The 15,000-nt window shown below is 44.6% G+C and overlaps 2 protein-coding genes across 2 annotated transcripts in view; both read left to right on the top strand.

The window, feature by feature from the left end:
* spag17 (sperm associated antigen 17) overlaps positions 1–15,000 on the top strand; it is a 31,639-nt gene that overhangs the window by 13,661 nt on the left and 2,978 nt on the right. Inside the window, exons 27-33 of the mRNA XM_053504696.1 lie at positions 6,153–6,349; positions 6,442–6,571; positions 7,277–7,425; positions 12,075–12,233; positions 12,318–12,412; positions 12,627–12,757; positions 14,480–14,610. Coding sequence (XP_053360671.1) covers positions 6,153–6,349; positions 6,442–6,571; positions 7,277–7,425; positions 12,075–12,233; positions 12,318–12,412; positions 12,627–12,757; positions 14,480–14,610 — 992 coding nt within the window. The remainder of the gene's footprint in view (positions 1–6,152; positions 6,350–6,441; positions 6,572–7,276; positions 7,426–12,074; positions 12,234–12,317; positions 12,413–12,626; positions 12,758–14,479; positions 14,611–15,000) is intronic.
* On the top strand, positions 8,565–11,729 carry LOC128530645 (uncharacterized). Its single transcript, XM_053504695.1, has 2 exons — positions 8,565–9,673; positions 10,184–11,729. The coding sequence occupies exons 1-2, from the start codon at positions 8,800–8,802 to the stop codon at positions 11,227–11,229; spliced, it is 1,920 nt and encodes a 639-aa protein (XP_053360670.1). The 5' UTR covers positions 8,565–8,799; the 3' UTR covers positions 11,230–11,729.

Consider the following 15,000-nt stretch of genomic DNA (forward strand, 5'->3'; position numbering starts at 1 on the left):
ACTGATACACACCCCTACACACTGATACACACCACTACACACTGATACACACCACTACACACTGATACACATCACTACACACTGATAGACACCACTACACACTGATAGACACCACTACACACTGATACACACCACTACACACTACTACACACTGATACACACCACTACACACCACTACACACTGATACACACCCCTACACACTGATACACACCCCTACACACTGATACACACCACTACACACTGATACACACCACTACACACCACTACACACTGATACACACCACTACACACTGATACACACCACTACACACTGATACACACCACTACACACTGATACACACCACTACACACTGATACACACCACTACACACTGATACACACCACTACACACCACTACACACTGATACACACCACTACACACCACTACACACTGATACACACCACTACACACTGATACACACCACTACACACTGATACACACCACTACACACTGATACACATCACTACACACTGATAGACACCACTACACACTGATAGACACCACTACACACTGATACACACCACTACACACTACTACACACTGATACACACCACTACACACCACTACACACTGATACACACCCCTACACACTGATACACACCCCTACACACTGATACACACCACTACACACTGATACACACCACTACACACTGATACACACCACTACACACTGATACACACCACTACACACTGATACACACCACTACACACTGCTACACACCGATACACACCACTACACACCACTACACACCGATACACACCCCTACACACTGATACACACCCCTACACACTGATACACACCACTACACACTGATACACATCACTACACACTGATACACACCACTACACACTGATAGACACCACTACACACTGATAGACACCACTACACACTGATACACACCACTACACACTGATACACACCACTACACACTGATACACACCACTACACACAGATAGACACCACTACACACTGATACACACCACTACACACTACTACACACTGATACACACCACTACACACCACTACACACTGATACACACCCCTACACACTGATACACACCCCTACACACTGATACACACCACTACACACTGATACACACCACTACACACTGATACACACCACTACACACTGATACACACCACTACACACTGATACACACCACTACACACTACTACACACCGATACACACCACTACACACCACTACACACCGATACACACCCCTACACACTGATACACACCCCTACACACTGATACACACCACTACACACTGATACACATCACTACACACTGATAGACACCACTACACACTGATAGACACCACTACACACTGATAGACACCACTACACACTGATACACACCCCTACACACTGATACACACCACTACACACTGATACACACCACTACACACTGATACACATCACTACACACTGATAGACACCACTACACACTGATAGACACCACTACACACAGATACACACCACTACACACTACTACACACTGATACACACCACTACACACTGATACACACCCCTACACACCACTACACACTGATACACACCACTACACACTGATACACACCACTACACACTGATACACACCACTACACACTACTACACACCGATACACACCACTACACACCACTACACACTGATACACACCACTACACACCGATACACACCACTACACACCGATACACACCACTACACACCGATACACACCACTACACACCACTACACACCGATACACACCACTACACACCGATACACACCACTACACACCGATACACACCACTACACACCGATACACACCACTACACACCGATACACACTGATACACACCACTACACACCGATACACACCACTACACACCGATACACACCACTACACACCACTACACACTGATACACACCACTACACACCACTACACACCACTACACACCACTACACACTGATACACACCACTACACACTGATACACACTGATACACACCACTACACACTGATACACACTGATACACATCACTACACACTGACACACACCACTACACACTGATACACACCACTACACACTGATACACACCACTACACACTGATACACACCACTACACACCACTACACACTGATACACACCACTACACACTGATACACACCACTACACACCGATACACACCACTACACACCGCTACACACCACTACACACCACTACACACCACTACACACTGATACACACCACTACACACCACTACACACTGATACACACCACTACACACTGATACACACTGATACACATCACTACACACTGACACACACCACTACACACTGATACACACCACTACACACTGATACACACCACTACACACTGATACACACCACTACACACTGATACACACCACTACACACTGATACACACCACTACACACTGATACACACCACTACACACTGATACACACCACTACACACTGATAGACACCACTACACACTGATACACACCACTACACATTACTACACACTGATAGACACCACTACACACTAATAGACACCACTACACACTGATACACACCACTACACACTACTACACACTGATACACACCACTTAACACCACTACACACTGAAACACACCCCTACACACTGATACACACCCCTACACACTGATACACACCACTACACACTGATATACACCACTACACACTGATACACACCACTACACACTGATACACATCACTACACACTGATAGACACCACTACACACTGATAGACACCACTACACACTGATACACACCACTACACACTGATAGACACCACTACACACTGATACACACCACTACACACTACTACACACTACTACACACTGATACACACCACTAAACACCACTACACACCACTACACACCACTACACACTGATACACACCACTACACACTGATACACACCACTACACACTGATACACACCACTACACACTGATACACACCACTACACACCGATACACACCACTACACACTGATACACACCACTACACACTGATAGACACCACTACACACTGATAGACACCACTACACACTGATACACACCACTACACACTGATACACACCACTACACACTGATACACACTGATACACACCACTACACATCAATACACACTGATAGACACCACTACACACTGATAGACACCACTACACACTGATACACACCACTACACACTACTACACACTGATACACACCGCTAAACACCACTACACACTGATACACACCCCTACACACTGATACACACCCCTACACACTGATACACACCACTACACACTGATACACACCACTACACACTGATACACACCACTACACACTGATAGACACCACTACACACTGATACACACCACTACACACTACTACACACTGATACACACCACTACACACCACTACACACTGATACACACCCCTACACACTGATACACACCCCTACACACTGATACACACCACTACACACTGATACACACCACTACACACTGATACACACCACTACACACTGATACACACCACTACACACTGATACACATCACTACACACTGATAGACACCACTACACACTGATAGACACCACTACACACTGATACACACCCCTACACACTGATACACACCCCTACACACTGATACACACCACTACACACTGATACACACCACTACACACTGATACACATCACTACACACTGATACACACCACTACACACTGATACACACCACTACACACCACTACACACTGATACACACCACTACACACCACTACACACTGATACACACCACTACACACTGATACACACCACTACACACTGATACACACCACTACACACTGATACACACCACTACACACCACTACACACTGATACACACCACTACACACTGATACACACCACTACACACTGATACACACCACTACACACTGATACACACCACTACACACTGATACACACCACTACACACCACTACACACTGATACACACCACTACACACCACTACACACCACTACACACCACTACACACTGATACACACCACTACACACTGATACACACCACTACACACCACTACACACTGATACACACCACTACACACTGATACACACCACTACACACCACTACACACTGATACACACCACTACACACCACTACACACTGATACACACCACTACACACTGATACACACCACTACACACTGATACACACCACTACACACTGATACACACCACTACACACTGATACACACCACTACACACTGATACACACCACTACACACTGATACACACCACTACACACTGATACACACCACTACACACCACTACACACCGATACACACCACTACACACCACTACACACCGATACACACCACTACACACTGATACACACCACTACACACTGATACACATCACTACACACTGATAGACACCACTACACACTGATAGACACCACTACACACTGATAGACACCACTACACACTGATACACACCCCTACACACTGATACACACCACTACACACTGATACACACCACTACACACTGATACACACCACTACACACTGATACACACCACTACACACTGATACACACCACTACACACCGATACACACCACTACACACCACTACACACTGATACACACCACTACACACTGATACACACCGCTACACACCACTACACACTGATACACACCACTACACACTGATACACACCACTACACACTGATACACACCACTACACACCACTACACACCGATACACACCACTACACACCACTACACACTGATACACACCACTACACACTGATACACACCACTACACACTGATACACACCACTACACACCACTACACACCGATACACACCACTACACACCGATACACACCACTACACACCGATACACACCACTACACACCGATACACACCACTACACACCGATACACACCACTACACACTGATACACACCACTACACACTGATACACATCACTACACACTGATACACACCACTACACACTTATACACACCACTAAACATCAATACACACCACTACACACTGATACACACCACTACACACTGATACACACCACTACACACTGATACACATCACTACACACTGATACACACCACTACACACTGATACACACCACTACACACTGATACACACCACTACACACTGATACACACCACTACACACTGATACACACCACTACACACCACTACACACTGATACACACCACTACACACTGATACACACCACTACACACTGATACACACCACTACACACTGATACACACCACTACACACTGATACACACCACTACACACTAAAACATACTGATACACACCACTACACACTGATACACACCACTACACACTGATACACACCACTACACACTGATACACACCACTACACACTGATACACACCACTACACACTGATACACATCACTACACACTAATATACACCACTACACACTGATACACACCACTACACACTGATACACACCACTACACACCACTACACACTGATACACACCACTACACACTGATACACACCACTACACACTGATACACACCACTACACACTGAAACACACTACTACACACTGATACACACCACTACACACCACTACACACTGATACACATCACTACACATCACTACACACTGATAGACACCACTACACACTGATACACACCACTACACACCACTACACACTGATACACATCACTACACACTAATATACACCACAGTCATCCGGAGATTGCCAGTTCGATTCCCATGTGATGCTGTAGGATGACAGCTGATTGGCTGAACTCTCTCAGCTCGCCGCTCTCACATTAATCAGGACTTTACAGCCAGTCGTGTGCGTCTGTGACACAACTAACTGCTACTTCTGTGATTTTTTCGCATCTACGAAATAATTGTGGGACTGCGGTCCGTTCGTATCTGAGAACATTTATAACTTGAATGTTTGTAAGTGAGAGACTACCCGTACATACCTGTACACACTGATACACACTGATACACACTGATAGACACTGATGCACACCACTAAATAGTGATACACAACACTCCATTAAGTGTGTGTGATTGTACTTGTTAATGTTCTCCTCAGTTAAGTCCAGCTCAGGTACTGGAGTAGAAGGGGTGGAGCCAACAGCAAGGGCGGAGCTTAAAGAGCAGGTAAAGGTGACGGGTGGTTCGTGGTGCACCACCACTCCGTCAGGAGTCAGGATCAGGACCATCAGAGGAGAACCAGTGGAGGAGAACCCTGTCCTGACCTTCTACAGCACTGACCCACAAACACATAGTGTAAGTCATCAGTCACACACACACACACACACACACACACACACACACACACAGATCAGATTCTCATAAGTTGAATATCCTCACTGTGTCAGGTGCTGATGACGAGGGATGATGGTGTAATGTGTGTGTCAGAGAAACACAGAGCTGTAGTGGATCATGCTGACGGAACCAGAATTACCTCCAGCTACCAGCAGAGGGAGACGCTGAGGCAGCAGAGCTCAGGTCAGGAGTGTGTCATAGGTGTTTATGATCAGCGGAGCGGCTTTGCACATGTCCCTGTGGACGAGCTGCTGCAATGGAGACCATGACGTACCAGAGCAAGCGCATTAATAATAATCTGAACTGAGCTGCTCTTATAGAGAATTAATCAACACCCTCCGACCAATCAGAGCGCAGGATTTAGTTCAGTATCACTCATTCATTTAAACAAGCCAGCCGATCAGAACCAGGATGTGTAACTACCTGTTAATCATGATGCTCGTAAATGTAGTAAGCCCCGCCTCCTGCACTAGAATTCAGGTGACCGCGCCCAGGTTATGTGGCTTGTGGGCGTGGCTTTGTCAGGATCCCTGCTCGAGTCACCAACAATGTTTTCACTGAAGGAAACAGGAGACAGGAATCTGATCCCGTAGTCTGATCTGCTGGTCCGTGACATCACACCTCTCGGACGTTTTTTTTATATTAAATTTAAAAACACCCCACAAACATTTGTACATCAGGATATTTATATGGAATGAGAAGGGCAACATCAGTGCAAATAAAATAAAACTCTGGTAATAAAATGGAATTGGTCAACTGCAAGTAAACATCTAAAATATAAAAAAAAATTATAAAAAGGAAAAAATAGAACAAGGGAAAATTTGTGTAAAAAAATATATAATAAACTACGCATATCTAAATTAAACTTAAAAGTTGTGTTTTTTTCAGGCAGCAGACATGATGGAGGGAGAGCGAGCGAGGTGAAGGTGGAGAAGAGTGGATACGCTACAGTGAGGTTGAAGTGTGAGGAGAAGAGCGCTGAGGTTCTCTTCAGAGACGGAACCACCATCAGCGCCACTGCACTCGGATCATACAGGGTGAGGAGGGAGGGAGGAGGGAGGGGGGAGGGAGGGGCGGGGCGGGGACAGACAAGGAGGTGAACAAGTGGAAGAGGAAATGAGCAGGTGGAGGATGGAAGGATTAATGAGAGGATGAGGAGCAGGGTTCGTACGGTCATGAAAAACCTGGAAAAGTCAGGGCCTCCGAGTGGCGCAGTGGTAAAGTTCTCGCCCTATCATCCGGAGATCGCTGGTTCGAACCCCGGGTGATGCTGTTTTCCTCTCACAGCCGGAGGCACAGAGAGAGCTGATTGGCCGAGCTCTCTCAGGGGGGAGGGATGAGAGGTACTTGCGCTCCCACATTAGTCACGGCGCTACAGCCAATCAGGGGCGTCTGTGAGCTCGCGCACACGGAAGGAGCGGCTAGCGCTTTCCTCCGAGTGTGTTACTCCGCCCCTAACGGTGCGTGAGCGAGCAGTTCGAAAAGATGCGGTCGGCTCGCGTCACGTGGTTCGGAGGAAACACGGGATAGCTTTCGTCCTGCCGACTGAGTGGTTGTAGTAGCCTTGATGTGTGTGGGAGCCCCCTAGTGACGGGGAGTAATTGGCCACGACTAGATTAGGGAGAAAATCGGGGAAAAAGTCATGGAATTTTAAAATGGCAATTTCCAGGCCTGGAAAAGTTTTGGAAAATGAATAAACTCAGAAAGTTTTGGAAAAGTCATGGAAATTTTATTTATTTTTTTTTTAAATATCTGTGTACTTGAATTTGTTTAATTGATAATATCGGTTTTCAAATTGCAATAATTCTTTCGTTCGGGCGATCAGTCACATCACGTGACATGTTCTCTGCTTGGGGCAACTCAGTTGCAGCTGAGCAAAAATAAACAATGCCGGGAAAATGTCGCTTTAATAATGTTTGGCTTCAATCTGAAAAGTATAATGCATGGCTTGAGAAAGACCAGGACCCGGGACGAGCAAAATGTAGACTTTGCCATAAAACGTTCGACATTACGAACATGGGAGAAGCAGCTCTATCTAGCCATGCTAAAGGTGCTTTTTAAGGTCACTGGCGGTCGTGTAAGCATTTCACTACATTTCGTACTGTGTATGACTGTGTATGTGACAAATAAAATTTGAATTTGAATTTGAATTTGAGCACCAGTCTGCCGCTGCAGCTGCGCAACACTCAGCTTCCAACCCGATCGCTAGCTTTTTCACCCAGGTGACTAACGTTGTGACACCCTCTGCCAGCTGCAGTGCTTCCCTCTCCTCCACCACAAAGCAAGGGACCATTTTGAGTGCTGTGTCCAGAAACGAAACCCTCACTGCAGAGGTACTGTGGGCGCTAAAAGTGGCTAATTCTCACTATACTTACAAGTCTTGTGAAGACATAAGCCAGCTTTTTCCGGTCATGTTCCCCGACAGTCAGATAGCTGCAAGATTTACATGCGGTGAACGCAAGTGCTCATATATGTGTAATTTTGGACTGGCTCCTTATTTTAAGAAACTGACTTTGGCTAGTGTATCAAAGCAACGAGTATATGTCATGTTATTTGATGAAAGCCTGAATCACTATTTACAGGCTAAACAGTTAGACATGCATGTCAGGCTATGGGACGGGTCCGAGGTAAAGACTAAATACATCGGCTCAGAGTTTATGGGCCATTCATCAGCTCAAGACATCGTTGAAAAAATCAGCAACTTGCTTTCTGAGACCGGAATCAAGAATCTTGTCCAAATCTCAATGGACGGGCCGACCGTAAATTGGAAAGTATTTGAAACTCTCCAGAAGCAAGTGCAGAATGATGTGGGAAAGTCACTAATCAACATAGGTTCGTGCGGGTTGCACATACTACACAATGCGTTCAGACATGGATGTAAATCCGCTGGATGGGAAGTCGAACACGGACTCTCTAGCCTGTATTGGCTGTTTCATGATTGCCCCGCTCGTCACGAAGATTTTGTGACAGCAACCGGATGTGACACTCCCATGCTCAAGTTTTGCAACCATCGGTGGATTGAAAATGTGAATGTGTCAGAAAGAGGATTGCTGCTCTGGCCACATGTGAAAAAATACATCGACATGGTAGAGAGAGGTGAACTTCAGAATCCCAAAGTGAAGTCGTTTGATGAGGTGAAGATGCCATGTGCTGATCCTCTATTTCCAGTGAAAGTGGAGATATTTAACAGCATTGCGAGAGAAATCGGCCCCTTCCTCACCATGTATCAGTCAGACCAGCCCATGCTGCCGTTCCTTTCTGATGACATGTACAAACTGATCAAAGGTGAGGATAAACATGGATTGTGTGATTTGCTAATGTTTTATTGTACACATTGCAGTAATTAGAAATGCATGCAAATATATTAAATGACATTTTTTCTGTAATTTTTTTACATTTTGCAACTTATCTAGAGCAAGATATTGCATAAGTTTAAGTAGTTTAAGTAAGACACCTACTGGCAAAGTGTTATTTTTTTGTCGCTTTCACCTTATAACAGCAGAAATGACTTTAAATACTCTGTCATAGATATAAAAATTTATACATATATAATATGATTATTTAAAGTAATGTAAAAAAGTAATTGTTTAGACTATATTTCATTTGTCTAGTATTACAGTTATTATAATGTTCCTTCCTGAAGTCCAATAAATTAATTGATATATAAATGTTTACAAAATGAAAGTGTTTAGCTCAAAAGATCATTTAGAACATTTAATTTAATGGTTAATTCGCAAATTAAGTGATCAAACTGCATAAAAAAAACCCTAATTTTTTAAATAACTTTTTTTGCAGGCCTCATGGGACGATTTCTGAAAGAAAAGTACTTGCAAGAGGCCACATCTACACTAAAGCTTCTCCAGGTCCCTTTTCAGGACAGCAGTCTGCACAAGGATAGTTCTCAGGTTGATATTGGATTTGCAGCACAAGTCACTCTCAACCAACTCAAGTCTTCCAAAAACATTTCTGAAAGGCAGAGACTAGAGATTAGGATGGACTGCAAGAAACTCTTGATTGCACTCCTTGAGAAGTTGCTAAAAAAGGCTCCAGTGCATCACACATTAGTGAGAAGCATGCAGTGCCTTGACCCGAGACGTATGGCTGAATGTAAAGAACTGTGCGCAAGTCAAATGAGAAGAATGCTGCACATACTTGTAGAAGCTAAACATGTAAATGAGGTTATGTGTGATGACATCCTTCGAGAATTTAGGGAGTTTTGTGATTTGGCTGCTCTTCAGGCTAAGTTCAGGGAATTTGACCCGAACAACACTCGAGTGGACACCCTGTTGCATGAGACAATGGGGACAAAACCATCATTTTCCAAAGTGTGGGATGTTGTGAAGATTCTGCTTGTCTTGTCACATGGACAGGCCAGTGTGGAAAGAGGCTTTTCCATCAACAAAGAGTTAATCGTTGAGAATCAGAGGGAGAGGTCTCTGGTGGCTCAGAGGCTCATTGTTGACCATGTCAGATCTGTAGGGGGCAGAACCAAGGTAGAGATCACAAAAGAGCTGCTTCTTTCGGCTGCAGGAGCCAGGCAGAAATACCATGGCTACTTGGAAGAGGAGAAGAAAAAGAAAGAACAGCAAGCTGTTGACTTGAAGAGGAAGGCCCTCACAGATGATCTAGAGGATTTGAAAAAGAAGAGGGCTAGAATGGAGGCAGACATTTGTGCTCTTGAGAAATCAGCAGATGAATACGCTGAAAAGGCAGAATCTTCAAGCAATCTTACCTTTATCACCAAATCCAACAGTTTCCGCCGAACTGCAAAAGAAAAGAAAGCATCTCTGCAGAAAATTGGAAAACAGATTGACGAGAAGCTTGCAGAAATGAAAAAATAAACTCTGTTGATTGTTTTGGGGGGATGGATAATTCAAATACAGATGTTAACTTGTTAAAAATGGTTATCCAGTGAAGTTAAATTTCATTTCATTTCATTTCCTTCAGTTAAAGTTAATGACAATGTCACCAAACCCTTTCATTTTTATTTATTTATTTATTTTTCAGTTTTACATTGTTGTCTCCCATTGATTTATGTTAATAAATGTCTAAGGAGTTGTCAGGGTTTGACATTATTTATTTTTATTGTGTTACTGTGTCAGCATTATTTAAATAAATATTTATTTTGTATTAAACCGCATTGTTTGTTCATTTATTTTATTCAAGATACGCTGTGGTAAATTTGAACATGGATTTTTATTCTTATTTCACATGTATACACAGACGTTTTATGGAACATTAAGTCATGAATCCACAAACGAGTTACTAGGAGTGCTGCTTGGGTGTTGAGAGGTGTAGTCCTCTGGTGGTCTTCAGCTTGGAGATCCAAAATGTTTCCCAAATAAACAGTAGTATAAAGGCTAAAGGCTTTTTAAACTTATATTCCTTGTGAGTGTCTCAGAACTACTGTTTATTCATGAATCATATTCAAGTCATGAATATTTACCTTCAAGTCATGGAAAAGTCATGGAAATGTAATGGTAAAAATGTGTACGAACCCTGGAGGAGGGACTGACGGATGGACTGATTGGGGTTAGTGATGGGGATAAATGGATGGATGAATTATAAAGATGTAGACGACAGGATGGAGAGAGGGATTAGTTGAAAGGATGGATGAGATGGATGACAGGATGGACTCTCTCTCTCTCTCTCTCTCTCTCTCTCTCTCTCTCTCTCTCGGCTGTAGGTCCGTCTGTCTGATGGAGGCTGTCTGTCCGTCTGTGAGGATGGTGTGGCTGTGTACAACAGTACAGGACCTGAAGGAGACCAGTGTGGACGTTACATCATGAGTCACTCCCAGGGTTTAGTGTGTGAGGTCACAGACTCAGAGGGAAACCAGTACCAGGTCAGAACACACACACACACACACACACACACACACACAAACCTGAAGAGATTAATGTGTGTGTGTGTGTGTGTGTGTGTGTAGGTCACAGCAGAGGGCGGAGTCTCCATCTCACACACACACACTGACACGGAGCGAAAGGCGCAACAGAACACCGGCCTCGATACACACACACCTCGGTGAGTAAGATGTGAACAGGGTTAACACACAACACAACACCGCACACACACACACACATACATACACACACACTCACAGTCACACACACTCTCACTTACACACACGCACACACACACACACATACTGATTTGCTTGTATGTGTGTATGTGTGTGTGTGTGTGTGTGTGTGTGTGTGTGTGTGTGTTTATAAAAGCCGCCTTGACTTGACTACAGGTTGTTTGTGGTCTACGCTGACGGTTCTGCGCTGGAGTTCCTCTCCTCTCAGACTGTAGACGAGATTCTGCGGAAGGAGAACACAGATCCCTCGGTCGCTGTGATCAGAGACCCCATACCACACACACACGGTCAGCATGCACACACACACACACACACACACACACATTTAGGCATTTGGCGGACTCTCTTTTCCAGAGCGACTTACGTAAGTGCTTTGAAGTTTCCATCACAGGAGAGATACTTACACTGGGTTACTGAGTTCTCCACACAGTTTGGAAGATCTTAAGACAGATTAGTCCAGGTATTGAAGAAACAGACACGTCTGTTACATATTGACATATTGTCAAAGACTCGGCTGTACAGACATCCAGAGGGAAGTTCACTCCACCACCTCGGTGCCAGAACATAAAAGAGTCTGGATGAATGTCTTCCTCGATCCCTGAGAGATGGTGGGATGAGGCGAGCAGTGCTGGAGGATCGGAGGGGACGTGGTGGAGTGCGTGGTGTGATTAGAGCAGAGAGGTAAGTGGGTGCTGAGACATTTATCTTTGTAGGCAAGCATCAGTGTTTTGAATTTGCTGCAGCAGCTACATGAAGCCAGTGCAGGGAGCGGAGGAGTGGGGTGATGTGGGAGATCAGCTGCAGATGAATGGTGGACAGAGACAGACCTGCCAGGAGTAAGGTGCATTAGTCCATTCTCGAAATAACAAGACTGAACAAACGCCTGTGAAGAATGAAATGGTCGGATTCTTCTGATGTTGTAAAGAAGAAATCAACAGGAGCGAGTAAGGTTCGAAATGTGTGGAGAAAATTACAGATGATTGTCCACGGTTACCCCAAGATCGCGGGCGGTGGCTGGAGGAGTGATTTGGTTGTTGTCTTAACCTGGGGATTAGTCACAAGGGATGAACAAAAGTTTGGTTTTGCTCAGATTGAGCTTCAGATGATGAGCTGCCATCCAGGTTGGGATGTCTGACAGACATGCTGAGATCCGGGTGGAAACCAGAGTGTATGAGGGAGGAAGGAAAAGATGATATGACCTTACCAAGAGACCGGGTATAGAGGGAGAACAGGAGAGAACCAAGTACTAAACCCTGTGGGACACCAGTAGAGAGTCTCCGTGTCAAATGCAGCCGACAGGTCCAGGAGGATGAGGACAGATGATATTTTAGTTGATCTAGCAGTATGAAGCTCGACAGACAGAAGGGCAGTCTCTGTGGAATGTGCCACTTTGAATCTGGATTGGTTGGGATCGTTAAGGTTGTTTTGTGAAAGATAAAGAGACATTTGGTTATAAACAGTCCTTTGGAGAATTTTGGAAAGGATAAGGATGGGAATAACCCTCGCCTTCTTAAAAGCAGCAGGAACATGACCAGATGATATGGAATGGTTGATGATGGTTGTGATGAAGGGAAGGAGGTCTTGTGAGATGGCTTGGAGCATTGTAGAGGGAATTGGGTCTAATGAACAGGTGGTGGAGTTGGATGACGAAATGATCTGCTGAATCTCCCATCATCTCACACGTGAGTACTGAAGATCTCACAGCCGTGCTGATATTCAGTACAACAGCACCACCTCCAGTCTCCAGTGTCATATTGATTAAAACAGACTGGAGTCAGTGACGTTAAAGGGATTCATCAGTCGAGTAATCGTGTTTCTGCCAAAGTATGCAAACCTTGTAGTGCAGTAAAAGTAAACACACCCCAAATAAAATAACCCTCCAGTAAAGTCTGGAGTTTACATTTTCTAATTAACTAAAAGTACAAAAGGGTGGTTTTGTACACCTTACTGAATTTATACACTCATCTGTGGTGTGTGTGTGTGTGTGTGTGTGTGTGTGTGTTTAACAGAGGCATTTGCAATCACAATCCTGAAACCTTTCTCTGACCTGAATTCCTATTGGCTCTCACCTGAACACCTGGATGACATCATTCCTGCAAACCTTAAATCCAGGAAGTGGGACACGTTCCCCGCCTCCGAGGTAAACACACAGCAGCCAATCAGCCACTGAGGCGGAGCAACGGCTTTAATCCATTTAAATTATTTCATCAGACAGAGATCAGATGTGTTGATCAGTGTGTGTGTGTGTGTGTGTGTGTGTGTGTGTGTGTGGATGTGTGTGTGTGTGTGTGGATGTGTGTGTGTGTGTGTGTGTGTGTGTGGATGTGTGTGTGGATGTGTGTGTGGATGTGTGTGTGTGTGAGTGTGTGGGTGTGTACGTGTGTGTACGTGTGTGTGCGTGTGTGTACGTGTGTGTGTGTGTGTGTGTGTATCTCAGTCTCCTAGAGCTTCATTTAAAACAAGAATCTGTTGTTCATTTGCTTCTAAACTTTTTAGAAATTCAAGTCCCTACATTGTAGGATTCAGCTTG

This window comes from Clarias gariepinus, chromosome 9 (genome assembly GCF_024256425.1).
Source record: "Clarias gariepinus isolate MV-2021 ecotype Netherlands chromosome 9, CGAR_prim_01v2, whole genome shotgun sequence".
NCBI lineage: Eukaryota > Metazoa > Chordata > Actinopteri > Siluriformes > Clariidae > Clarias > Clarias gariepinus.